The sequence below is a fragment of the Hypanus sabinus genome, chromosome 10 (genome assembly GCF_030144855.1).
Source record: "Hypanus sabinus isolate sHypSab1 chromosome 10, sHypSab1.hap1, whole genome shotgun sequence".
Taxonomy (NCBI): Eukaryota; Metazoa; Chordata; class Chondrichthyes; order Myliobatiformes; family Dasyatidae; genus Hypanus; species Hypanus sabinus.
Window position 1 is genome coordinate 74,177,286 of NC_082715.1, and position 24,602 is coordinate 74,201,887.

A 24,602-nucleotide genomic window follows, 5' to 3' on the forward strand; every position below is an offset into this window, starting at 1 on the left:
CAGTCTACTTTGTTATGATCTTTCACCTTATTGTTTGCCTGCACTGCACTTTCTCTGTAGCTGCTACATTCAGTCTACATTCTGTTATAGTTTTATTTTGTACTACTGCAAAGCACTGAACTGAATTGATCTGTATGAACAATATGCAAGACAAGCTTTTCACTAAATGTTGAAATAGAATCAGAATCAGGTTTATTATCACCGGCATGTGTCGTGAAATTTGTTAACTTAGCAGCAGCAGTTCAATGCAATACATAATATAGAAGAGGAAGAAGAAGAAAAATATGTAAATCAATTACAGTATACGTATATTGAATAGATTAAAAATTGTGCAAAAACAGAAATAATATATATTAAAAAGTGAGGTATTGTTCACAGGTTCAATGTCCATTTAGGAATGGAATGGCAGAGGGGAAGAAGCTGTTCTTGAATTGCTGAGTGTGTGTCTTCAGGCTTCTGTACCTCCTACCTGATGGTAACAGTGAGAAAAGGGCATGTCCTGGGAGCTGGGGGTCCTTAATAACGGACGTTGCCTTTCTGAGACACCACTCCCTGAAGATGTCCTGGGTACTTTGTAGGCCAGTACCCAAGATGGAGCCAACTATATTTACAACCTTCTGCAGCTTCTTACGGAACTGTGCAATAGTGCATCCTCCCACATACCAGACAGTGATGCACCCTGTCAGAATGCTCTCCACAGTACATCTATAGAAGTTTTTGAGTGTTTTTGTTGACATACCAAATCTCTTCAAACTCCTAATGAAGTACAGTTACTGTCTTACCTTCTTTATAACTGTATCGATATGTTGGGACCAGGTTAGATCATCAGAGATCTTGACTCTCAGGAACTTGAAACTGCTCACTCTCTCCGCTTATGATCCCTCTATGAGGATTAGTATGTGTTCCTTTGTTTTACCCTTCCTGAAGTCCACAATCAGCTCTTTTGTCATACTGACGTTGAGTGCAAGGTTATTGCTGCGATACGACTCCACTAGTTGGCATATCTCACTCTTTTACGCCCTCTCATCTCCATCTGAGATTCTACCAAAAATGGTTGTATCATCAGCAAATTTATAGACGGTATTTATAGATGGCATTATAGGTAGTATATGACAACAATAAACTAATACCAATTGTGTTGTAAGGGAAGGAATAGTGAGGGCCAATAACTAGTAAATAGAGATGTGGATTGTGCCAATGTGATAACAGGGAAGTGCAGACAGAAGTAGAAAAGTAGAATGCAGCAGTGATGACACCCAAGTTTCAGGAACTTCACTAGGCATGCACCCATTGTTGTAATAGAAATTTTTAATTGCTATTAGACCTGTAGGTAATCATTTCATTCTGTAATCACAACCTAGTCTGTTACTATTTAAATTTTCCTGTAGCCACCATTCTCATTTCAAAATTTAATTTCACTGGTAATCTCATGAACTGAGAATGTAAAAGCTGTGCCAAATTCCTACTCAGGTAGATCAACTTCAGCTCATCTCCTGGTGTGCATCCAGTTCTATATTGCAACTCTGAATTACTTTCGAAGTGTTGCCAGCAACCTTTTGATAGGTCAAAGAAAGTTTTTTTTTATTCAAGTGTTTTGTTTCAGTCAGTCTCTTATTTATTCTGTGCAGTGTGTTGTTCTACAAGCAGGCATGGCTTCATTGGATATTTTGGTATTTCTCATTCAGGCTAATCTCCATCTACCATCTCCCAAGACCACAGAGAATCAACCTGTAAGTGTTTTTATAGCAGCCACAGCTGCCAGCTTAAGTTTTACTGTGTCCTGTAAGTCTCTATTAAATAATTATTTGGCATCATAAGCTGCAGCAGCAGCTCATAATATGTATTGCATACAGGTTCAGATTTCATTTATTTATCACATGTATGTGGAAACATGATGGTGAATTGTGTTTTTTGCATTAACAATCAACACACCAACAGGGGTGCTAGGTATCAGCCTGGAAGTGTCACCACACATTCTGGCAGCAGCATAGTGCACAATGCTCTGCAGAACAACACAGAACACAACAAGCAACGAAACAACAGCAGCAAAACAAGTCACATTCCTCCCCTCCCCCCACCCACATACAGTCCGCAACCCAGCATTTTGAAAAACAAGTAGCACTGCTGATATTGGAATCAAAGACAGAAAAAAGTTCTAGCTGTTCTCTTATGTCCTAAAATTTCTGACCTGCATATTCAAAGTTGAAAGTAAATTTATCACAGTACATATATGTCACTGTATACTATCCTGAAATTCATTTTCTTATGGGCTTTCCCAGCAGATACAAAGAGACACAATTGTATCAATGAAAAACTACTCATCAACAAAGACAAACAACCAATGTGCAAAAGACACCCAATTGTGCAAATAGGAAAAGAAGAATTAAATAATTATAATAATAAATCAATAAATAATGAATTCTATTGAGAACATGAGTTGTAGAGCCCTTGAAAGAGAGTCTGTAGGTTGTAAAATCGTTCAGTTTTCAGGTGAGTGTATTTATCCACTCTGGTGTAGGAAGTGATGGCTGAACTGTTCCTGAACATGAAGGTGTTCATGTATTCATCATAAAGTTTATCTTAATGGTCTTGGTACAAAATTTACACATAATTGGTGTTTCTCCTCCGCAAATGACAGTTAATGTTTCTGTTAAAATAGAGTTGAAAATGCTTTAATAAATCGAAAGTGAGATCTTAGAGTTTGTTCTCATAATTATTACCGGTTTCAATTACTCTTTTCAAAGCAACTGTACACTGGTGTTGTACTAATCTTTTACCTAGACCAGACCTGGTGTAATTCGTCCAGTCACTGCTCTACAGAAGGTACCTTCGATGCTCGAGGTGGACGACATCTGTTCCAATCCTTTCAGACAACACACCGATGAAACCAATAACAGTGAAATCAAAGAGGTAGGTAGCCTATAAAAGCCAAGATTGTCACTTGATAATCTGAGTCATTATTAACGGTAAATTTTTCTGAATTGCTTTTTGAAGGTATAAAATATTCATGTATTTTCCCTGCTTTTCACCTGCTTTTACATGGAGCCACTTTGAATCCAAAATTCTGCATTAGAGTAACCTAACCTTATTGGAGCCGGGTAGTTAAAGTATGGATTATATGGTTGAATTTGTTATTCACTCAACAGTAACAACTTTGTTCTCAGTCAAGAGTGTTGTATCACTGCCCTTCCTTTGAAAATTCTTGCCATTAAATTGTCATCATCTCAAAGATGACATACAGTCAACTTGCATCTTCAGATTTATTGCTGTATTATTAACTGTATGTTGTTGGTGATTTTAAAACTCAATACAAAACCAGAATGGCAAAAACATTGAAAGGATTGTTCTTCAAATCTATACTTCAACCCAATGTAATTGAAGATGGATTTAAAGAAGTGCTGCGAACGAAAAATAGTATGTTCAAGATTGTTTAATGTCATTCCCAGTACACAAGTGTAAAGGAGAACAAAATATATATTATTCCAGATCTGATGCAGCACAAAAAACATAATACGTATAAATGCATAAGATAGCTTACTCACTGAGATTGATTGCATACCCATAAACTGATGCTAGGTACAGGGAGTGTCTGTACATAAGGTGACTGATAGGAAATGATAGAGCAATGTAGTTGGAGTGAGGAGGATGAGTTAGTAGGTGGAAGTTTTGATCAACCTTACTACTGGGGCAAGTACCTGTTTTTGAGTCTGATGATCTTGGTGTGAATGGAATGTAGCTTTCCTCCCTGATGGGAATGGGACAAACAGTCCATAAGAAGAGTGGGAGGAATCCTTCATGAAGTTACCAAAAGATCATAAGACCATAAGATATAGGAACAGAATTAGGCCATTTGGCCCACTGAGTCTGCTTCACCATTTCATCATGGCTGATCCAATTTTCCTCTCAGCCCCAAGCTTCTGCCTTCTCCCAATATCCCTTCATGCCCTAAGCAATTAAGAATCTATCAACCTCTGCCTTAAATATACATAAATTGGCCTCCACAGCTTAAGAACATGGATTAGAGAATATATCTTATGAAGAAGCTAAATTAGAGAGCATATATTTAATGTGTACATTTTTGTTTATTTATTGTTTTTCTTTAATGCTGTATCAGATCAGAGTATCAATCATTTTGTTCTCCTTTACATTCGTGTACAGAAGAATGACAATAAACAATCTTGAATCTTGATTCTTGATGTTTTATGAAGGAAGGTTGACTGAGCCAGGGCTTTTATCTTTGGAGCAAATTGGATGAGAGGTGAGTTGATAGAGGAGTATAAGATTGTAAGAGGAATAGATAGCATGGACAGCCAATGTTTATTTTCCCCAAGGTGGCAGTGGCCAATACCAGAGGACATTCTTTTAAGTTGAGTGCAGGAAGGTTTAGTGGGGATGTACTTGGTTCCTGGAACGCACTGCCAGGGGTGGTGGTAGTAGAGGCTGAGATAATAGGGACATTTAAGAGACTCTTAGAAAGGCACATGGATGTAAGAAATCTGGTGGGTTATAGCTGTGTAGGAGGGAAGTGTTAGATAGACCATGAAACAGGTTAAAAGGTTGGCAGAAAACTGTGGGTTGAAGGGCCTATACTGTACTATACCATTCTATGTTATACCCTGGTAACTTTTATTCAATGTCCATGGTAGACTCTTCTGTAAAGGTTCACACCCTTTGAGAAAACCCTGTTTAAAAAAAATGTATGAAAAGACTAAAAAAGAATAAAGATGATGAATCTACTTATTCAGCTCTTTTTATACCACAGATGATAAACATTTCATTCAAATTTGTAGATAAGAGTAATCCAATCAGATACCCTCTATTCAAATAATGGAACACCAGAGAATTTTCCAGAATCAAACAAATGCAACCACTAGGGGGACACACTGAACAATTACATATACATGCTGTGACCACTTGGAAACATACTGAACATACTATACATGTATATAGGTACAGTAGTTATATAAAATACAAGCGGGCAATAAAAGTTAAAACTACAAAAAATTACATTTATACAATCTAATCCAACAATTACCAGGAATGAAGTTTGTTAAGCATATTGGCTCTAAATGGGGGCTCCCTATACTGCACTCCCATTGGATGAGCACTAGTGATATAAGTGCTCTGATTGGCTGGCCAAAGTGATCAACATGCCCATGGTTGAAAAGCTGGCAAGCTGGTGAATATTAATGATTTTACTAATCTTTTCGATTTTTAAAAATTTCTTAAGATCTTTAGATTTAAACTGAAGATTTTAAGATCTTCTTTAAGAGCAGCCCAGAGGAAACCACACAGTCATGGGGAATATGTACAAACTCCTTACAGACGGCGGTGGGAGCTGAACCTTGGTCACTAGCACTGTAAAGCATTATGCTAACTGCTGTGCTCCTGTGCCACCCAGCAGCGCGAAGAGAGATGTGCTCAGAGGGACAGAGTGTAAGCTCCACACAGACAGGATTGAACCCTGATTTCTGCTGCTCTGAAGTAGTGACTCCATTAACTGCACCACGTTTCACTCTTGCTGTGTGCTATGCAGATCCAAATTTTGTTGGCAGTGCTAAAGGGGCTCCAGTGTAACATGCTTCTCTTTATTATGCTCTTCCAAAGTAGTCAGATTTGAACTTCTTTGCATGCCTCTACAGTTTTAACAGTGGTCAATTTGGAACTCTAATGAAATGTGTAATGAACTCTAATGTACTGTGTGTTCCACTCAATATCCTCACATACTTCCAACCTGACAATATGAACAGCGATTTCACTAACTTCTCATCCCTCCACCTTCTCTCCTTTTCTTTTCCCCACTCTGGCTCTTCTCTTACTCCTTTTCTTCCCCTCACCTGGCCATGGTCCTCCCCTCTTTCCCTTTCTCCCACGGTCCACTCTCGTCTCCTGTCAGATTCCTTCTTCTTCAGTCCTTTACTTTTTCCACCTATCACCTCCCAGCTTCTCTTTTCATCCCCGCCACTCTCCACGCACCCATCTTCTCCGTCACCTGGTCTCACTTATCACCTGCCAGCTTGTAATCCTTGCACTTCTTGTTCTGGCTTCTGCCCACTTTCCTTTCCTGTCCTGATGAAGGGTCTTGTCCTGAAATGTTGGCTGTTTATTTCTCTCCGTAGATGCTGCCTGACCTGCTGAGTTCCTCCTGCATTTTGTGTGTGTTGCTCTAGTTTTCCAGCATCTGTAGAATCTCTTGTCCTTATGTGCACTGGTTCAGGTTTATCATTACAATTTGTTTTCTGAATTACATTTGGAGGCCTACTGACACCTCTATTGACAGTCTTTATACTGCATCATCATTTTCTTCATAAAAATACACTCAGTGGCCACTTTATTAGGTACAGGAATAAAACCCAATATGGTCTTCCACTTCAAAGGTTGATGTATTGTGTGTTGAGAGGTGCTCTTCTGCACACTACTGTAGTAACATAGTTATTTGAGTTATTGCCATCTTCCTTTCAACATGAACTAGTCAATCCATTCTCCTCTGACCTCTTTCATTAACAAGGTGTTTTCGCTCACTGGATTTAAAAAAAAAATTTGCACCATTCTCTGTAAACTCTAGAGACTGTTGTATGTGAAAATCCTAGAAGTTCAGTAGTTTCTGAGATACTCAACCACCCTTGTGGGACCAACAATTATTCCATGGTCAAAGTCACAGATCAGATTTCTTCCCAATTTAACATCTGACTCTCAATTCTATCAGCATTGTAAATGGATGAATAAGCACAGAACATACACTCAGTGGCCACTTTATTTGTTACCTCCTGTATCTGTCTTCTGCCACTGTAATCCATCCACTTCAATGTACAATATGTTGTGCGTTCAGAGATACTCTTCCGCAACTCACTGTCGTAACACATGGTTATTTAAGTTACTGTTGCCTTCCTGTCAGTTTGAGCAAGTCTGTCCATTCCCTTCCGACCTCCTAGGAGATCAGTTTCTGAGGTACTCAAGCTACAACGTCTGGGACTAACAATCGTTCCATGGTCAAAACCACATTTCTTCCCTGTTCTGAGATTTGTCTGAACAACAACTGAATCTCCTGACCATGTCTGAATGCTTTTATGTTAAGGTGTTGCCTCAAGATTGGTAGATTAGATATTTGCATTAACGAGCAGCTGTACAGTGGCCATTGAGTGTATTCCAGTTGATAATTAATAAAATTGATATAAAAATATGTTCACATTGTTTTTCATTTGGTAAAGTTACCTCCTGTAGAAATTTCACCTCCAGAATGTAACTCAGCAGTTTTTTTTGTTTGTAATGTTAACCCATCTATTTTACTCTCTGCTTTTCTTCAACAGTGTCTCTTCCCACTATCTGCCATCCTATCGTCTGTCTCGCGTCCCAGTGTGTGCTATGAAATGTACCAGACAATGTCGTGCTCCCAGGACATGCTCCAATCTGTACCTCTGTCTCTCTCACCTGTCACTTGTCTAACCTCCGGATCACACATTCGCTTCTCTCCCATTGCCCCATGTAATTACTACATGACCTCTAACCTTTCCCGCAGTCTTCATTCTCTCTATATAAAGGTGAGATGCTGATCAATAATTCTTTATTAAGCTATGATGTGTTGTTTTCACTTGATTTTGATGCATGGTTATGATTAAGGTGGAGCTTTAACACATCTCAAATACTTGCAATTGTGTTAGTTGATAGGTTTCAATTTCCTTGTTCTTTGGCAACTGCATGCTGATATGGGATACTTCTTTCTTCATAACTGGTCACTGAATTACAGCATTGAGGCAATTGAAAAATAACAAAGAGGTTTCCCTCTTTCTGTCAATATCGATGAAACAATTTGTGTGTTGAAAACTCAGGAGAATACCATATAAGACGCAGGTGAGACTGAAATTGGAATGTTGTTGTCAGTTCTGGTTACCTACCTGCACAAAGGATACCAATAAGCTTGAAAGAGTGCAGAGAAAATCTACAAGGATGTTGCTGGGACTTGAGGACCTGAGTGACAAGGACAGATTGAATAGGTTTGGACTTTATGCTCTGGAGCATAGGAGGGTAAGAGGAGATCATAGAAAGGTATCCAAAATTACGAAAGGTATAGATTGGGTGAATACATGCAGGTTTCTTCCACTGAGGGTGGGTGAGAACAGAACTAGAGATCATAGGTTAAGGGTGAAAGGTGAAATATTTAGGGGCAATCTGAGGGGAACCTCTTCACTCAGAGCATATTGTGATTGAGGAACTGGTGGATGTGGGTTTGATTTCAACATTTACGAGACATCTGGGTATCTATATGGATGGGAAGGGTGTGGAGGACTATGACCTAAGTGTGGGTTGATGGGACTAGGCAATATAACCGTTCAGCATGGACTGGATGGCTGAAGGGCCTGTTTCTGTACTGTAGTCCTCTATGACTCTATGGCACTATCTTAATTTGGAAGGCTTGAACTGTTACCACAGTGAAGCATGAACTCGATTCACCACTGTCAGACCATATCAGCCGAAGACTATCTTTCCCATTCAGTGGATAAACCCATGGTAAACAATTCCTTGTGCTGAGTTTAGCCAAGAGAGCAAATTTGCCAGTTCAGCTATCTTGCTTATTTTGATATAGGGTTATTCACAGCTCGGTGAATGCCAGAAATTTGGAGATGGGATGGGATGCATTATTCTTGTCTCATTTCATGCTAATAACAGGCCCAGGATAGGCCATTTGGCTCATTGAGTCTGTACTCTCTACCCACAGGAGCAATCCCATTGATTCCACTCACCCTCTTCAAATTTCTCTGCAAGTTTTCTTTCAGACTTGCTCATCAACTTCCCCACTCTTCTTGCCATTACCCTACGTTAAGGGTTAAATTACTGAAGCCAATTAAGCAATTGAGTTGTCTTTGGGTTGTAGGAGGGAAGAAGAGGACCAGACAAACTCCACACAGGAAGGAGGAAACAAAACATGCTTAACTTTCTCAATGAGCAGCTTATTTAAAGATAAAAGGAAAGAGACAACAACAACTAGAGATTAAAGATTAGGTTTATTTGTCACATGCAAATCAAAACATCAAAACATACAGTGAAATGTATTGTTTGTATCAACAACCAACACAGTTGGAAGATGTGGAGAGCAGCAACCTGCAAGTGTCACCATGCTTGTGGTACCAACACAGCATACCCACTACTTAGTAACTTTTTAACTGGAATAAGTATTCTAAAGGAAAGATGACACAATCATGGCTAACATGAGAAGTTAAAGCCAACATAAAGTGTAAAAGAGTGGTGAGAGAGGATATTGCGCTGCTGAAAAATTATGCTAGAGAGGTAGTAATGGGGGACAAGAAAATGGTAGATGAACTGAATAAGTATTTTGTATCAGTCTTTACTATGGCAGATACCAACAGGAATGCTGGAGGTTCGAGAGTGTCAGGGGTTCAGAAGGTTATGAAATTGCCAATAGTAGAAAGAAAGTTCTCAGGAAGCTGAAAGGTCTGACGGTAGATATGTCACCTGGACCAGATGGTGTATACCCCAGGGTTTTGAAAGAGGTGGCTGAAGAGATTGTGAAGACATTAGTAACCAGTAATCAGAAAGATCACTAATGATCTTTTAAGAGTCAATTGTTTCTGACATGGTTCCAGAGAAATGGAAAATTGCAAATGTCACTCCACGCTTCAAGAAGGAAGAGAGATCAAAAGGAAATTATAAGCCAGTTAATCTGACCTCAGTGGTTGATTTTTAAGGATGTGGGTTTTGGGGTACTTGGAGGCACATGATAAAATATACCGTTGTCAGCATGGTTTCCTCAAGGGAGAAGATGGCCTGACAAATCTGTTGGAATACTTTGAAGAAATATCAAGTAGTTGTGTACTTGGATTTTCAGAGAGCCTTTGACAAGGTGATACACATGAGATTGTTTAACAAGTTAAAAGCCAATGGTATTACAGGAAAGATACTAGCATGGATAAAACAAGAGACAACGAGTGGTAGTAAAGGGAGTCTTTTCTTGTTGACTGCTGGTGACTAGTAGTCTACAGTGGTTTGTGTTGTGACCACTTCTTTTTATGTTATATGTCAATAATTTGGATGACAGAATTGATGGCTTTGTGGCAAAGTTTGTGGCCAATATGAAGATAGGTGGAGGGGCAAGTATTTTTGAGGAAGTAGAGTTGCTATAGAAGGATTTAGACAGATTAGAAGAATGGGCAAAGAAATGGTGAATGGATTACAGTGTCAGGAAGTGTACGGTCATGCACTTTGGTAGAAGAAATAAAAGGATAGACTATTTCCTAAATGGGGAGAAAATTCAAAAATCTGAGGTTCAAAGAGTTTTGGGAGTCCTTGTGCAGAATTCCTTAAATGTTAAATTGCAAGTTCTGTCATTGGTGCTGAGGAAGGCAAATGTGATGTTAGCAGTCATTTCAAGAGGACTAGAATATAAAAGCATGGATATAATTTTGAGGCTTTATAAAACACTGGTGAGGCCTCACTGGAGTACTGTGAGCAGTTTTTGGCCCCTTATCTAAGAATGGATGTGCTGACCTTGGAGAGTGTTCAAAGGAGGGTCATGAAAGTCATTCCAGGATCGAAAGGCTTGTCATATGAAGAGCGTTTGATGGCTTTGGGCCTTTCCTCACTGGAATTCAGAAGAATGAAGGGTGACCTCAGTGAAACCCAGTGAACGTTGAAGGGTCTTGATAGAGTGGATGTGGAGAGGATGTTTGCTATGGTGGAGGAGTCTAAGACCAGAGGACACAGCCTCAGAACAGAGGGGATCAAATCACAAACAAGAGAAAATCTGCAGATGCTGGAAATCTGAGCAACACTCTCAAGATGCTGGAGGAACTCAGCAGGCCAGGCATCATCTATGAAAAAAGTATAGTCGACGTTTCTGACCTAAACACTTTGGCAAGTCCGGAGAAAAAAAATCTGAGTAGATTTAAAAGGTGGTGGGCGGGAGGAGAAGTGAGAAACACCAATTGATAGGTGAAACCTGGAGGGTGGGGGGTTGAAGCAAAGAGCTGGGAAGTTGATTGGTGAAAGGGACAGAAGGCCATGGAAGAAAGGAAAAAGGGGATGAGCACAAGAGGGAGGCAATGGGTGACCAGGAAGATAATATGAGAGAGGGGAAAGGGGATGAAAAATCATGAAGGGGGAGGTGGGGGGCATTACCGGAAGTTTGAGAAATCGATATTCATGCCATCAGGTTGGAGGTTACCCAAACGGGATCCCACCAACAAGATATCACGTGACTACAGAGGCTTATGACAGTTGATCCACTGTTCACGATGTTCCATTTCTCCCATGACATCAGTCGGCAACACAGGCATGAATCCGGCCTATCCACAGGGCCACAAGGCCTCACTCCAAAGAAGCACGTCTCCAGGCCACATCTTGGGATATCAAAAATTGGCCGGTCGATGATGGGAACCATCACTGTAATGAAGCATAGTTTGAGTGCAGCTGTAGATCACAGATTCCAACAGAACCTCATCCACCTTGAGAAGGAGAAAAGAGATATTAAAGTGCAGAAATTAAACTGTTTTTGCAGGTGAGCTTGAAGAAGCTGCCCTCTGTTGATATCTTAGCTCTGCCCCATCTTGTCACTATATAAATTCTCACTATATATATTTTGAAGTCCTGTGACAAGTAAGCTGTTCCTGATCATCTTCCTGGGCACTGGGCATCTGAGGACTAACACTCGCATCCATTATGTATAGTTCCAGTTCAGAATCAGAATCAGTTTTATTATAATATCTTACATGATGTGAAATCTGTTATATTGTGGCAGCAGTGCAGTACAGTCTGGCTTCTGTTCTGTTCCTTCAAAAGTTTCAAAAGTACATTTAATGTCAGAGAAATGTATACAATATACATCCTGAAATTTTTTTCTTCATAAACATCCATGAAAACAGAGGAATACCCCCAAAGAATGAATGAGAGTTAAACATTAGAACCCCAAAGCCCCCCCCAGCTCCCCCCTCCCACGTGTAAGCAGCAGCAAAGCAACAATCCCCCTTCCCCTACCAAAAAATAGCATTGGCACCCACCACCGAGCACTCAAGCGTGCAGCAAAGCATCAATAAAGACACAGACGTACAGTACCCCAAAGACTACTCATTCACCTGGTTTTCGACATACCACAGGCTCTCTCTCCCTAATAAGGGAGAAAGAGATGTCTCCATTTCACAGCGAGAGGGGAAACATGACAAACAACTCGCTGATTTACGATGTTAAAAGTCCATTGCGTCACTTTTTCCAAGCTCTGTACCCAAAGAACTCGGGTCTCTGGGCACATAGCCAGCAGCCAGCTGGCTGCTTTCGATCTTCTGTCTCCCACCACCCTGGATTCCTGCAGAGACTCCGACCTTCAGTCCTCCCATCTCCAGAACCATGAGATCCCAGAACTCTGAAGGCAAGCTTGTCTCTTAGGCCGCATCCTTGGCATATCGAATAATGGCCTATTGTGAAACCCTGAGAGTGGGTCCCATTCTCGCAAAGAACCAAAGTCAGCATGTAACTTCAAGTCAGGGTCTTCAAAAGAACCCTGGAAGGGGAAAATAGAGATATTGAAGATGGAAATAGAGCTGTTTCCAAAGATGAAAGCAAAGGAGTCACCATTGGCACCATTGTCTGCTCATAAGCTGCAGTCCAGATAAAGGGTCTTGGTCTGAAACATCAACTGTTTATTCTCCTCCATAGACACTCCCTGACCTGCTGAGTTACTCCAGCATTGTGTGTGTTGCTCAGTACAGTTCAGCTACAGATCTGAAATTTTGGAATTGACTTTACAGACAGGCAATGTATTTACACATCATCATTAAATTCATTAATTCAATTCAATTCATTAAATTCAATAAGTTCCTAAGTTAAATCAATAATATGAGTGTAATCTATTTTCTGAGCCCCTCTGAAGCAAAGCAACAGCCTCTATTCCTGCTGTAATACTGTGTTGTGACTGTGAATTGAAATTGGAACTGGTTTATAATAGTCATACGCTTTATCGTTTTCCTGCACTGCATTCTTTCTATCGCTTTTACACTTTATTCTGCATTGTTATTGTTTTACCTTCTTTTAACTCACTGCACTGTGGAATGATTTGATCTGTGAGAACAGTGCACAAGACAAGCTTTTCACTGTAACTTAGAGTCATAGAAAAGTACAGCTCAGAAACAGGCCCTTTGGCCCATCTGGTCCATGCCAAAACCATTTAAACTGCCTATTGCTAATGGCCTGCACATGTACCAAGTGCTCTAAACAGAAACCAGGGAAATTATATCAGTTGTGGGAGTTATTAAAAGGTATTCTAAGCCTGGGACCGGATATATAAGTATTTATATAGAGCTGGACTGATCAAGGATAGTCAGCATGGCTTCATGCATGGTAGGTATGTCTAAGCAATATTGTAGAGTTTTTTGAGGAAGTTACCAGGAAGGCAAGTCAGTGGAAAGTGGCAACAAGGACTTTAGCAAGGCATTTGACACAGTTCCATATGAGGGGCTGGTCAACAAGGTTCAGTCGCTTGGCATTTAAGATGAGGTAGTCAACTGGTTTTGTGGGAGAAGCCAGAGAGTGTCAATAGATGATTGCCTCTTTGACTGGAGGCCTATGACTAGTGGTGTGCCAGCTCCTTTTTGTGGATGACACCAAGATTGGGGGTATGGTGAACAGTAAGGAAGGCCATCATGGCTGGCAGAGGGATCTGCAACAGCTGGAAGAATGGGCTGAGAAATGGCAGATGGAATGCAGACAAATATGAGGTTTTGCATGACAGTAGGATCAACTAGGGTAAGTCTTGCACTGTGAATGGTAGGGCACTGAGGAGTGTGGTAAAACAAAGTGATCTGGGAATACAAGTCCCTAACTCATTAAAAGTGGCATTATAGATAGATAGGTTTGTAAAAAAAAATGATTTTGGCACATCGGTTTTCATAAATCAAAGTACTGAGTACAGGAGATGGGATGTTATGTTGAAGTTCTATAAGCTGTTGGTGAGGCCTAATTTGGAGTATTCTGTGCAGCTTTGGTCACCTGCAGGAAAGATGTAAACAAGGTTGAAAGAGTACAGAGAAAATGGACAAGGATAGTGCTGGGTCTGGAGGACCTGAGTTATAAGGAAAGATTGAACAGGTTAGGACTGTATTCCTTAGAATATAGAAGATTGAAAGGAGATTTGATAGAGGTATTCAAAACTATGAGGAGTATAGATAGGATTCATGCATGCAGGCTTTTTTCACTGAGGTTGGGCGGGACTGGAACTAGAGATCATGGGTTAAGGGTGAAAGGTGAAAATTTCAAGGGGAACATGAGGGTAAACTTCTTCACCTTGAGGGTCGTGTGTGTGTGTGGAATGAGCTACCAGCTGAAGTGGTGCATGTGAGCTTGATTTCAAAGTTTAAGAAAGGTTTGGATAGGGGTATGGAGGGCTATGATCCCAGTGCAGGTTGATGGGAGTAGACAATTTAAATGGTTTCAGCCTGGATTAGATAGTCTGAAGCGCCTGTTTCTGTGATGTACTTCTCTATGGCTCTGTGACTTATTGATATCTTTCCTGTAGGTAGGTGAACAGAACTGCACACAGTGCTGCAAATTGGCACTCACCAACATTTTATACAACTTCAACATAGCATCTCAATTCCTGTACTCAGTACTTAGATTTCTGATGGCCAATGTGCCAAAATCTCTCCTTGTGATCCTATCTACTTGTGACGCCATTATCAAGGAATTATGGACTGTGCATTAAAAAACACTACAAGTGGTAGAAGACAAAGATTCCAGGGTAAATTAGTCCGTTCTTAACATAGAACACTGTCTTGACTGAAGAGTTTTAAATTTATTTTATAAATATTAAGAGATATATCACCGAACAGGCCCTTCTGGCCCAATGAGCCATGTTGCCCAGCAACCCACCTATTTAACACTAGCCTAAAAACAGAACAATTTACAAAGACGAATTAACCTACTAACCATTATGTCTTTCGAATGTGGGAGGAAACTGGAGCACCCTGAGGAAACCCATACATTCACAGGGAGGAAAATAGAAACTCATTACAGACAGGAGGTGTTGAAACTACGACACCCCGAGCTTTAACAGCATGCAGTTGTGGTGCATATCGTTTTTTGTATCCTAGAACAGTAGGTCCAGAGTACAAGTTAGTATTTTGCTAACTGTGCAGCTTTGATGTCATTCTATGTATGTATATATTTGTAGTGGGAACTGTGTAATGATATGATACTCTTTTAACAAGTTGCTTAACTATTGTGGATATATTTACAATTCCACATCTCAGCTCACCAAAGCAGACAGCATACACACTGCTTAAAGTAATTTGCTAAAACTATGCAACATAAGTGATATATTATACAGAATAATGAAATATTCAGTTGACTGCTAGTAGAAATCTTCTTCACTAATGTTTTCTACCTTCTGTTTTAACGTTGCTAACCTACTTTGAACCCTCTCCCCCCCCCCAGTGTTTTGTTAATCTCTCTTTTCTAATAACCTTAAAGGAATGAACTGTAACTTTAAATAATCACAACACTGCCATGTAAATATATACAAAGTTTTACCATGCCCTACAGTCACATCAGTGAATAGTGTATTCAAAACTTTCCCTGTGTTTTTCTCTTTTTATGTGGTGAAGCCGCGGCACTCAATAACAACAATTCATGAGAATGAAGCTCTAGGCAACACTGAGGTAAAGTGTCTAATCTGTATGAACAGAAATTAATTGTACTTTATTTGGCAGTCTGGAAGTGCTTTCAGTTAATTCTCAAACATTCGGGTTACTTTTTAAGGGTTTTGAGTCAGACAGGATGCAAGCAGGACCTTAAGACCAACCTGTGCAGCCAACTGTTGCCCAGCGAGCTGGTGTTTAGCCCTCTAAACCTCTCCTGTCCATGTACTTAACCAGGTGGTTTTTAAATGTGCCAATCTTCTCTCCTCAGTCACTGTTTCTGACAGCTCATTCCAAATACCTTATGTGAAGAAGCCTGTTCCTGCTCAGTCAATTAACTTGTACCCTGGACCTATTGCTCTAGGGTTCAAAAATCAGTAGAGACTACTATGAGCAGATTACTGTAAGTTACTCTGTTAACATTTTCTACAACTACTTGTAGTTTTAAAAAAAATGCATAATCCATAATTTCTTGATTGTGGATTCAAAGGGAGATAAGGGTGATTTTGGCACATTGGCCATTTTAAATCAGAGCACTGAGTACAGGAGTTGGGATGTTATGTCAAAGTTCTATAAGGCATTGGTGAGGATTTATTTGGAGGTATGTGTGCACTTTTGGACACCTACCTACAGGAAAGATATCAATAATCTTGAAAGAGTCTAGAGCATTTACAAAAATGTTGTCGGAACTTGAGAATCTAGAAAAAGGTTGAATTTGTTCAATCTGCTCTGATCTTAAACTTGTGCCTTTTGTTTTTAGCACCCCCTCCCTGGGAAAATGACAATGTGTGTACACCCTGTCTATGTCCCTCATGATCAAATAAACTTCTATCAGGTAACCTCTCAATCTCCAGTGTCCAGGGAATAAAATTCTAGACTATGAAACATCTCCTTAGAACTCTGGCCCCAAGTCCAGGCAACATTTTGTTAGATCGCTGGATAGGAATACAGAGCTGATGTTTATCTCTTTATTCCTCTCCGTAGATGCCGCCTAACTTGCTGTGTTCCTTCAGCACTTAGTGCGTGTTACTCTGGATTTCCGGCACCCGCAGAATCTCTAGTGTATATCCTGGTAAATCAACATGCTTCTTAGTTTAGTAACATCTTTCTTGTAACAGAGTGACCAAAAATGTACGAAGTACCCCAAAAGCGGCTTCACCTTTCCGATGAAGGATTTAAGATAGGTTTTTGAGAAACCAAACTGGAGTTTCTGTGCCTTTTTAATGCAATTTTAACTGTTAATTATGCATGGTGCAGAATCTGTGTGATTCTGTGCAGTTTGTATTAAGTTACAAAATTATTAAACTAGAAGCCAGGATTACCTGCAAACTGAGCACGGTGGCTAGAGAAATCATTTCCACGAGAATTTGTTGCTAACTGCACCTTTGAGAAGGCTCTGAAATTTAAACTTCCAGAGTTTGAAAAGTTTTTACTTATGATTTATGATTTAAAAGAAAATGACTACTTGAAACTGGTAAATTATTCTGTGTAGATTTTAATACCACCTTTGGTGATTGGAACCTTGCATTACAGGTGGTGAATTAGATTTAACTCTCTCAAATGAAAGGCTGCTAAGCCACTGTTAAGTACATCAAGGACTATTTTTAATGAAAAAATTTTCTTTAGCCTTCATGTACTGTAACTGTTTCATCGCAACTGAATATTTGGCAATATTCAAATAAATTAGAGTTGAAATTATAAAGCAATTTGTTTTCTGAACACTGTTGGCATTTTAAACACAATTTCCTTTCTAATCATTAATTGTAATGTAAGTGGAAAGATATTCAGATTTAGAAACATACAATGAAATGTGTGTCATTTGCATCAGCAGCCAACACACCCAGGGATGTGCTGGTGGACAGTCTGCAAGTGTCACCACACATTCTAATGCCAACATAGCATACTCACAATACATGGCAGAGCAATGCAACACAACGCACAATATAGAATAACACAAGTAGCAACAACAACAGCAAAAAAGAGCCCCATTTCAAAGCTCCCACCCCCTCAAAGACAGAGGCCTCTAACCCAAGGACAGATCAGCTTCGGGCCTACAGTTGTTGGGACCAGACCCTAAGGTTCACACATATCAGGACCCCAACCTCCAGTTTCAGGCCTGGACTTACCCTCTATCTCTGGACTCATCGAATTGCCAATATCCTAGAATTTCACGTTTTCATCCGGATAACTTCCGCATATTGGCTGTGATACAAACAGACCTTTCGTAATCATATAACCATTCTCACAAGATCAGTTGCCTATTAATGACAGAACAGAGAGGAGAACAATAGCCTGATTCTTTTGAAATACACTCTGCAACATTTGAAAGACTAGCATTTCCCGTTGATCGGAAGTTATTATAACTAGTACTGGGGGCAATGTTTTAAGATGATTGAATTAGGCTATTTGACCCATTAGCTCTGCTCAGCCACTCCATCATGGTTGATTTATTATGCCTTTCAATCCCATTCTCCTGCCTGCTCGTTGTAACCTTTGATGTCCTTACTGATCAGGAACCAATCATCTTAACTATATCCAATGACTTGGCCTCCAAGGCCATCTGTAGCAAGGAATTCCATAGATTCACCACCCTCTGACTAAAGAAATGCCTCTTTATCTCTGTCCTAAAGGGGTAACCTTGTATTCAGAGACTGTGACCTCTGGTCCTAGACTCCCCCACCATAGGAACCATCCTCTCCACTCCCACTCTATCCAGGCCTTTCAACATTCGATAGGTTTCAATGAGATCCTCCTTCATTCGCTCTTCAGGCCACCTTACAATCTGGTGGCAGGAGTTGATCCTTGAAGCTGGCAAGGAAGAAAGAAAAGCCTAAATATTGCCGGCAGAGTCTTCATCTTCTTTCACTCTCACTCATTTTGAATTAGTGTATTCTGCGGGAAAAGTAATTGTTTTCTTTTGACTGTGATTGCTGTAGCTTCCGACTGCAACAGAGAAACCAAATAAGGTTCTGCTTCAGAGGCCTGGCACTGAGAGAGGGTCTGGGAAATTGGTGATGGATTACGGTGGACGTGGCCGAGAAGACCTGGAGACCTTAGAAAAGGGAAAAGAGCGAGCTGTTAAATGAGGATCAAAGGTGAGATTTGTACTTCCTCTGTGCTATGCCTGACAGCCAAACAGTAGGGCAAACCTGAGCAGTGACACGGCAAGCTATAAGGTGAACTTGTACCCTTGATCATTTGAAAAGAATGCTGGCTGAGAAAAAAAGTTCTGGTTCTTCCAACAGAAATGCATCCTTGTGTCAACAACTGGCACAGTCCGTGGATATGCTGGTGGAAGCCCACAAGTGTCACTATGCTTCCAGTGCCACCTAGCAAGTCTACAACCTGCTCAACCTAACCTGTACGTCTTTGGACTGTCGGAGGAAACCAAAGCAGTCACAGGAAGAATGTACTAACTCCTCATAGACATCAGAGGAAATTGACCCTGTGTTGCTGGTGCTGTAAAGCATTATGCAAACCATGGTGCACTACCATGCCACCCTTTACTGAAACATACTAATGATTAACACACACAAAATGCTGGAGGAACTCAGGCAGCATCTATGGAAAAGATTAAATAGTCAATGTTTCTGGCTGAGACCTTCATCAGTTCAAGGTCTGATCTCAAAACATTGACTGTTTACTCTTTTCCATAGATGCTGCCTGGCCTGCTGAGTTCCTCCAGCATTTTGTGTGTGTTGCTTGGATTTTCAGCAGCTGAAAATGTTCTCATGTTTGTATGATTAACAAAAATGTCAAAGGAATTTCATATTTCATATTTATTATAGGCTAGATGGTCAGACTTTCCCCCCAGATAGTAGGGGTGTTTAATACAAAAGGTGAGAGAGAGGGGAAAATTATCAGGGATTTGAAGGGAATGATTTTCACATGGAGTGAGATAGATATGTAGAGTGGGCCGCCAGAAGTAGTGGTGGAAGCAGATTAAGAGGCATTTTGATAGTCATTTCAATAGGTAAAGTGCAAAAGGTACAGTCCTAATGCAGACAAATGAAATATGCATTCGTAGATACAATGGTCAGCATTAATATGGTGGGCCGATTGGCCTATTTCTGTATGACTACTTGACTAAGATCTGTGGAAGGTTCTTACTAGACTTTTCCATTGTAAGATAATAGACAATCTGCTCAAAGTATGGTGGCCACTGGTGTTCTGTTCAGAAGTGAAATTGTCTAGGCCCTTTTGTGTTTTAGTCTGACCTGAGACTTCAACAGAATCCACCACAAAGTTCTCATGTTAATTGGCTGTGTGTACCGCAGAGCAGCCTGTGTGTCTGTTGCTTGGAAACTTTGCAGTGTCAAAGGTCTTCAGCTGCTCTGCTATTGACCTTCTTTCTCTCGAATTATCTTGCTCTACCCTTAAAGTTCATCAGCAGGGATAATGTTATCCTTTTCCAACTTCACATATTCCCTCAGAGTGAACGGGTGAAAACTCTAATGAGTTCATGTTGTAGCATTTCAAAGAAATACCTTCAGCTGCTGATGAATCTTTGATGAATCCATGGATATGGAGTGTAAAGTCGATAAATTGGACCTATTTTTCAGTCCTGAAGGGAAAGAATAGATCTTTTTTCCGCTAGAGGGAGCTAGATGATCAAATCTTACCCGTGTACACATGTAGGAAGTTATCATGTAATGTAGCAGTTAGTGCAGTGCTATTACAGCATAGGCATCAGAGTTCAGAGATCAAGTCTAGTGCCATCTATAAGAAGTTTGTCTGTTCTCCCTGTGACTGCATGGGTTTCCTCCGAGTGCTCGAGTTTCCTGCCACAGTCCAAAGACATTCCAGTTAGGAGGTTAAATGGTCATGGTAAATTGCCCTGTGATTAGTGTTAAATTGGTGGGTTGCAGGGCAGTGCAATTCAATGTGCCAGAGGGGCCTGTTCTGTAATGTATTTCTAAAAAATGAATGAATAAATGAATAAAATAATAAGCTGCATACATCACTCAACCTTCTGACAGAAATATTAGATGTGCAAAGTGACTTGGAGTTCTTCTGTAGGATTCCTTGGCTTTTCCAAAAGGTTAACTTGAGGCATTGGAGAAGGTCCAGAGGAGGTTCATGAGAATGATCCCAGGGATTAAATGGTTAACATATGAGGAGTGTTTAATGGCTCTGGGCCTGTACACCCTGGAGGTTAGAAGACTGGGGAGTGGGGGGTGGGGGGACCTCATTGAAATCTATCAAATATTGAAAGGTTTAGATAGAGTGAAAGCGGAGAATATGTTTCCTATAGTGGGGTGTTTAGGACAATGAATGGAACACAACTCTTAATTCAAAGAAGGGGTACATTGTTCTGCCTGGGCGCCTGGACAATGGTCTGCTTATAAGCAGAAACAGGAAATGCTTAGAGGTCAGAAAATATCTGTGGAAGGTTCATGAACCTTCATCAGAACTGGGAGCATGAGAGATGTAAGTTAGTTTTCAGAGGCAGAGAAGGTGGGGGCAGTGATGTGTAGAACAAATGGAATGACTGAGATAGGACAATTTGAAATGGCATAATAGGGATCGTTACCAGCACATGAAACTTATTAGCCTGTGTAATGGCTGGCATGTTCAGAATACACATATGATAAAAGAACATAGAACATGGAGCATTACAGCCTAACACAGGCTCTGCGGCACATGATGTTGTGCATACCCTTTAACTTGCACCAAGATGGGTGTGTCACAGTAGCATAGCAGTTGACATGACACTATTACTGCTCAGGGTGTTGGAGTTCAGAATTCAATTCTGATGCTGAATGTAAGAAATTTGAACATCCTTTTCACGAGCACAGCTGCTTTGATTTCTGCCCATAGTCCAAAGACGTACCAGTTTGTTGGTTAAGTGGTCATTGTAAATTGCCCTTATGTTCTTATGTCCTGTGATTAGACTAGGGTTAAGTAGATGATAATGTTCACTTCATATACATTCAATAGCCACTTTACTACATACCTCCTGTAGCTAATAAAATGTTTGTGGTCTTCTGCTTTTTTAGTCCATCACTTTAAGGTTCGATGTGTTATGTGTCAGAGATGCTCTTCTGCACACCACACCATAGAGTAAAATGCATCATTCCCATTAATAACCAACACAATCTAGGACTTTGTTTTGAAAAATGCTTTGTTAATGCGAGAAGTTGGAGGAAAATAGCCAGCTACACATTCTAGCATCAATGTAGCACGTCTACAATGCTCAACAGAACAGTACAAGCAGCAACAAAACAACAGCAAAACAAGCTGTTTTTTACACACACACACACACTCTCTCTCACACACACACACTCTCTCTCTCTCTCTCTCACACACACACACACACACACACACACACACACCCTACCTCCAACCCCAGGTCAGGCCGCTTCTGGGCCTCCATCCTCCAGTGGACTTGCAGAATCACATACATTAGGCCTGACTCTCAGATATTTTCCATGAATTAACTGCATATAGGTGAGTCACATGAAAGGGGGAAACAGATCTTGGCAGCATTACTGGAAAAAAATTACAGTGTCTTCAATGGAATATCATCTGTCTTTGATACTGTAATCAAACATCCCACTGTTTCCTCATGTTCACCAAAATAGTAGAGGATATATGACAATGGATGGTAACCATCTTATCTCCTGAAAACATTGCACCCATACCCCCGTCGATGTAAGGTTATGTCAATCAGTGCCACATCACTAACGACGTAAGCAACACAACTTTTCTTCAGTAACGAAGCACCATGTCAGCACACATCTGACCTATGAATTCCAAGTAGAAAAATCATTCTGATTTTCCTAAGCTGCTATCCATTTCATTAAGATTGTCCAAGACATTGGTGAAACTGCACCTGGAATATCATGTAGAGTTTTGGTGTCATGCGAAAGGTAACATTACACTGGAAAGAGTGCAGAGAAGATTTAGATTCTGAAAGTCATAGAGCACTATAGCACTGAAAAAGGCCCTTCATCCCATCTAGTCCATGACAGACTATTATTCTGCCTAGTCCCATCGAGCTGCACCTGGATTACAGCCCTCCATACGCCTCCCATCCACGTACTTATCCAAACTTCTCTTAATCATTGCAATCAAACCCACAAACATAATTTCTCTGGCAACTTATTCCACACTCCCCCCACTCCCTGAGTGAAGTTGCTCCCCTCATGTTTCCCTTAAATATTTTACCTATGTCATTTTCCTCTGAGTGGAGGAGACTGAGGTGTGGCCTTACAGAGGGATATAAATAAAGAGAATACACAATGTATTTTTCCTGGGGAAAGGGAAACTGGAGGATATAGGTTTAAAGTGAGAGGTAAAGATTTTAAAGACATCTGAGAGCAACTTCTTCACACACAGGGTGGAGCCCATATGGATGAGACTGCCAAAAAAGTGACTGGGGCAAGAAGAGGGAAAAGATACTTGGATAAATACATGCACAGGAAGGTTTAAAGCAGAGGTTCCCAAATGTTTTTATGTCATGGATCCTACCACTGACCAAGGTGTCTGTGGACTCCAGCTTGCGAATCCCAGGCTCAGAAGGATATGGGCCAAATGCAGGCAAATGAGACAAGTTTGGTGGGCACCATGGTCAGTTGGGCCGAAAAGCCTGTTTCCATGTGTTTCTCTGTATGATTCTTACCAGGAAGAGAAGAGAATCTTAGTTGTCCACACTTTACATGGCTCATTCATGCCATTTTGGTGTTTCCTTCCATCTGGCAATAGTGTAGTATGGCGAGTGTCATGGCCAGTACTCTGTCTGACTCAGGCTCTCTTCTGGATCACTGGAACAACAGCCTATGAAATAATTAGTTAGATTACAATGGTGAGGTAAGTTATGTCTGTGTACTCCTAGCTTAAGTTTAAATATAATAATCAACGAAGGCAAGGTTAGCAGAGCTGAGACTTTTCTCTTTGGAGCGTAGAAGGATGAGAGGGGACTTGATAGAGGTCTACAAGATTATGAGAGGCATAGATAGGGTGGATAGTCAGTATCTGTTTCCCAGGGCACCAATAGCAAACACCAGAGGGCATATGTACAAAGTTAAAGGAGGGAAGTTTAGGGGAGACATCAGGGGTAAGTTTTTTACACAGAGTGTTGTGGGTGCCTGGAATGACTTGCCAGGGATAATGGTGGGGGCGAAAACATTAGGGGTATTTAAGAGCCTCTTAGACAGGCACATGGATGAAAGAAAAATGGAGGGTTACGGGGTAGTGTGGGTTTAGTACTTTTTAAGGAATATATGGGTCGGCACAACATCGAGGGCCGAAGGGCCTGTACTGTGCTGTAGTATTCTCGTGACTAGTTCTAATGAATTGGAATTGGTTTATTATTGTCGCATGTGCTGTGATACAGTGAAAAGCCTGTCTTGCATTCTATTTGTACAGATTAAATCATTACATGGTGCATTGCGCTAGAACAAGGTAAATCAATAACAGTAAAGAATAAAGTGTTACAGTTACACAGAAAATGCAGAGCAGGTAAAAGATATTGTGCAAGATCATAATGAGGTGGATTGTAAGGAAAAGAGTCCACTTTAACAAACAGGATTATTATAATATGGGTAGGAACTGTCCTTGAGCCTACTGGTATGTGCTTTCAGGCTTTTGTACTTTCTGCCTGATGGGATAGTGGGGCAAGGGGGCATGTCCAAGGTGCATGGGGTCTTTGATTTACTGAGGAGATGAGAAATGTAGACAGAGCAATGCACACAAAACAATGGAGGAACTCAGCTGGCCAGGCAGCCTCTATGGAAAAGAGAAAACAATCCACGTTTTGGACTGAGACCCTTCATCAGCATTTTGTATGTGTTGCTTTGGATTTCCAGCATCTGTAAACTTTCTAGTCTGGGCAGAGTTCATGGAGGAGAGACTGTTTCCATGGTTGCTGAGCTGTGTCCTCAACTCTCTGCAGTTTCTTGAGGTTTCGGGCAGAGCAGTTGCTGTGCCAAGCTGTCATGCATCCATTAATTCATTTTCTCTTAT

The 24,602-nt window shown here is 40.6% G+C and overlaps 1 protein-coding gene across 11 annotated transcripts in view; it reads left to right on the plus strand.

The window, feature by feature from the left end:
- Positions 1-24,602, plus strand: part of mlip (muscular LMNA-interacting protein) — a 102,176-nt gene that overhangs the window by 74,277 nt on the left and 3,297 nt on the right. For 9 of the 11 annotated variants that reach the window (XM_059982077.1, XM_059982078.1, XM_059982076.1 and 6 more), the window contains 4 exons: positions 1,686-1,730; positions 2,782-2,910; positions 15,603-15,656; positions 18,572-18,730. In XM_059982077.1, coding sequence (XP_059838060.1) covers positions 1,686-1,730; positions 2,782-2,910; positions 15,603-15,656; positions 18,572-18,721 — 378 coding nt within the window. In that variant the 3' untranslated portion in view covers positions 18,722-18,730. Of the gene's footprint in view, positions 1-1,685; positions 1,731-2,781; positions 2,911-15,602; positions 15,657-16,619; positions 16,708-18,571; positions 18,731-24,602 lie in introns of those variants that run through there. The other 2 variants (XR_009514357.1, XM_059982074.1) reach the window with 2 other exon arrangements.